The 3820-nt window shown below is 40.9% G+C and overlaps 1 protein-coding gene across 1 annotated transcript; it reads right to left on the bottom strand.

The window, feature by feature from the left end:
* Nucleotides 1-607: 607 nt before the first annotated feature.
* Nucleotides 608-3610, bottom strand: LOC133036301 (uncharacterized). The gene has a single exon (XM_061112855.1). It carries the CDS (start codon nucleotides 3608-3610, stop codon nucleotides 608-610), a length of 3003 nt encoding a protein of 1000 aa, XP_060968838.1.
* Between the last annotated feature and the right edge of the window lie 210 nt (nucleotides 3611-3820).

Raw genomic sequence — 3820 nt, 5'->3', positions numbered from 1 at the left:
GATGTTTATGTGGCTATTAAGGACGAATGGAGGTTTTCTTTTTGTTCAAGATAGGCTCAACATTTATTATTATTATTATTATTATATTTTTGGGTGAATTTTATTATGTTGTGTTGGTTTTGAAGGGAATCTCACAGTTATCCATGCTGAAGCAGTAGCTCCTTTGGTGGCGTTGGATTGGTCACTTGAAATTGGTATCCCTCTTCATTGTATTGAATTTGATTGCCTAACTGTGATCTTTGCTTTCACTAAGAGATCATCTCTTTGTAATGATCTTGGTTCTCTTTTAGATGATATTTCTAGTCTACTATCCAATTATTCTGAGGCATTCCTGATTCATGTCCGTCGGTCGGCCAATAACGATGCTCATGAATTAGTTTTGCATGCACTTAGAGTGAATGGTGAATTAGTTTAGATGAAAGATTTTTCTTCTTTTTTTCAATGTATTCAACGCTGATTTTTTTTTTTTTAAAAAAAATATATTTGTTCATGGTTAAAAGAAAAATAAAAAATAAAAAATAACTCCTCGTGGCCAAGTTTTTTTTTTTTTTTTGAAAAGAACCTGTATCCATTAAGAAGAACATCAAGTACAAGATACATGATACAATTAATTTTGGACAGAAGGGCTCATCCATAAAGCTTCCTGCTCTAAGCCTAAAGCTGTCTTAGCTAAACAATGGGCAGCATAATTTGCCCCTCTCGGGATGTAGCTAAGAGATACATTAGGGAAATAAGAGAGCAAGCTTTTGATTTCAATGGCAAAAGGGTTAAGATGCAGATTATGAGTTTCCTTTTTACAAATATAATTGACTAACACATTACAATCTGAAACAATACTATCCGGATAAAAGGAGTGTTCATGGCACCAAGATATAGCCGAGTAAAGTGCTTGTGCTTCCATTAGCAAAGGTGTAGTGATTCCACTCTTTGGCTTGGCCAAGTTTAGAAGAACTTCACCAGAACTGGTATGGATGGTCATGCCAAAGCCCATTTTGAGGAGTTGGGAATCTTGGGCAGCGTCCACAAAAAGCCGATGATGGAAGGTTGTAGATGATGTGCAGCTATCGTTGGGTAGGAGTTGATCATCAAGAGCTTGAGAAGGAGTGGGAATCGTCTTGTTGCAGACCGTATAGTGCTCAAGATAGGATGAGGCTTCACGAAGGATCTGATCTGGGGAAAGGGATATACCCTCAAGAATCCAAATGTTCTTACAGTTCCAGAGCTTCCACAGCAAACAAACAAAGATATGATAATGTCCAGTAATAAATTCAATGGCAGCAAGATATAATAAGTCCATACAGTTAAGTGAAGAGTGTGTCGTGATAAAAGTATTAAAATCAGTTAATTTCCATACCTTCTGGGCAGCAGGGCATCTGAAGAGAGCGTGTTCTAGGGTCTCATCGTGATAGTGACATCGGCTGAAATGGGGGGAGTACAGAGTCTTTCTGTTGAATAGGTTTCGGCTAGTAGGGAGGATATCATAACAGACACGCCAAAGGAAATGTTTCAATTTAGGAGGCAAAGGAAGGGTCCAAAGATTTTTCCACCAGGCATTTGAGGACTTTTGATCCGAGGGGGAAGGTTCATTTTGATGAAGTTGGCTATGGGCTAGGTGGTAACCTGAATTGACCGTGTACGAACCATGAGGGGTGATGGACCAAAAATATGTATCCAGAGTGGAGATGTGATGAAGGGGAATAGCCATTATAGCTTGTGAAATGTCTGTAGGAAAAAGGGAATGGATAGGGGCATGATTCCATTGCTTGTTAGGTGTGATAAGGTCAGCCACTGTCATATCGGCATTTGAATGATACCTCAAATAGTGCAATTTACCATAACCAGGAATCCAAGCATCATTGAAGATGTTGATGGTAGTACCATCACCAATTGACTTCCTAAGGCTTGATTGAAGAAGTTCTTTGCCCCAAGTAATACTAGACCAAACAAGGGAAGGTCTATGACCCTTGCCAGAGTGAAGGAAGCTAGTTTGTGGGAAGTATCGAGCTTTAAGGAGTGTGGCCACTAGAGAATGAGGATATTGGAGAAGCTGCCAAGCTTGTTTGGCCAACATCGCCTGATTGAAAGCTTTCATAGAACGAAACCCAAGACCGCCATGGAATTTTGAATCACAAAGAAAAGACCATGTTTTCCAATGGATTTTCCTGTTGTTCTCATTTCCGCCCCACCAAAACCGAGCCATAAGGGATTCAATCTTAGAATGGAAAGATGCAGGAAGCTTAAAGCAAGCCATGGCATAAGAAGGAATGGCTTGAACAACTAATTTTAAGAGGACTTCTTTACCGCCTTTGGAAAAAAACTTCGAGTTCCATTTGTTTAAGTGAGACCAAACACGATCGTTAATGTAGTTGAAGGCATCCTTTTTAGATCTTCCAAATGCTTGAGGAAGACCCAAGTACTTATCCATCGTCTCACGTACGGGGATGCCGAGAAGCATAGCGATTTCATGCTGTAGCGCAGGAGTCGTATTTGGAGAAAAGTATAAGGCCGATTTAGTGAAGTTAACCAGTTGTCCAGATGTGTGGCTGTAGTCACAAAGAATGCTTTGGATGGTAGTCGCAACTTCAACAGAAGCTGAGCTAAAAAGGAGGCTTTCATCAGCGAAAAAAAGATGCGAGATGGTTGGGGCTCGCCGAGAAATTTTAATGCCAAGGGAATGACTCCGAGGTTGGCGCTGCTTGGTTTTATAATTGATGAGCGAAGAAAGACCCTCAGAGCAGAGAAGAAATAAATATGGGGAAAGGGGGTCTCCCTGACGGATGCCTCTGGTAGGTTTGACTGTTCCCAGAACTTGTTGATTAAGGGAGAAGGAAAAGGTAGCAGTGGAGAAACAAGCCAGAATTATGTCGATGAAACGCTTGGGAAATAAAAATCGGTCCATAATTTTGCGAATGAAGACCCATTCAACCCGATCAAAGGCTTTGGCTATATCTAGCTTTAAGGCCATCCATCCCAACCGACCAGTTTTATGATGAGTGAGTGAATGCATGACCTCTTGACCGATGATAATGTTGTCAGAAATTAAACGGGAAGGAAGAAAAGCACTTTGTGTGGGAGAAATGATACAACTAAGAATGGGTTTAAGACGATTAACCAAAACCCTTGAAATGATTTTGTAGACAGTGGAGCAGAGACTGATGGGTCGATAGTCAGTTATCTGTTCAGGATTTTGCCGCTTGGGAATAAGAACAATGAGCGTCTGGTTGATGGCCGATAAATCTGCATCCCCATTCAGGAAATTGAGAGCAGCAATGGTAACGTCATGACCCAACAAGTGCCAATTCTTTTGAAAGAAACTGCCACTAAAGCCATCGAAGCCTGGAGCTTTATCATGAGCGAGTTGGAATGTAGCAGTTTTAATTTCAAGGGCCATAAAAGTGGCCTGAAGAAGGTCAATTTCAGCAGGGGTAAGGCGCTCAGAAATGCCTAATAGAACATATTCAATGATGTCATTGTCTGGCAATTGACTTTGAAAAAGGTTAGTGAAATATTGTTCAATAGTTGTCAAAATGGAGGGCATATAAGTAGCCCAGGAACTGTCCAGTCGTTGGAGGGAAAGAATTTTATTGGTGGTTCGTCTCATGGAAGCCATACGGTTGAAGTATCTGGTATTTTTATCACCAAGTTAAAGCCATGTGACTCGAGAGCGTTGCTGCCAGTAAACTTCCTCTTTTTGTAATAAGCCACTCAACTCTTCTTCAAGCTTCCTACCCTGCTCTAAGTGATCATTCGTAGGTTGGGGTAAGGAGTTGATAATTTTGAGCTGCGATTGGACATTACGGATTTGAGTAGCAAGCGGGGG

Source organism: Cannabis sativa, chromosome 3, assembly GCF_029168945.1.
Source record: "Cannabis sativa cultivar Pink pepper isolate KNU-18-1 chromosome 3, ASM2916894v1, whole genome shotgun sequence".
In the NCBI taxonomy this organism is placed as follows: Eukaryota; Viridiplantae; Streptophyta; class Magnoliopsida; order Rosales; family Cannabaceae; genus Cannabis; species Cannabis sativa.
The sequence above is the reverse complement of the archived record's forward strand: the minus strand, read 5'-3'. Positions and strand labels throughout refer to the sequence as shown.

Coding starts and splice junctions, on each gene's coding strand:
- LOC133036301 (XM_061112855.1), bottom strand. CDS start 3,610: ATGGCTTCCATGAGACGAACCACCAATAAAATTCTTTCCCTCCAACGA.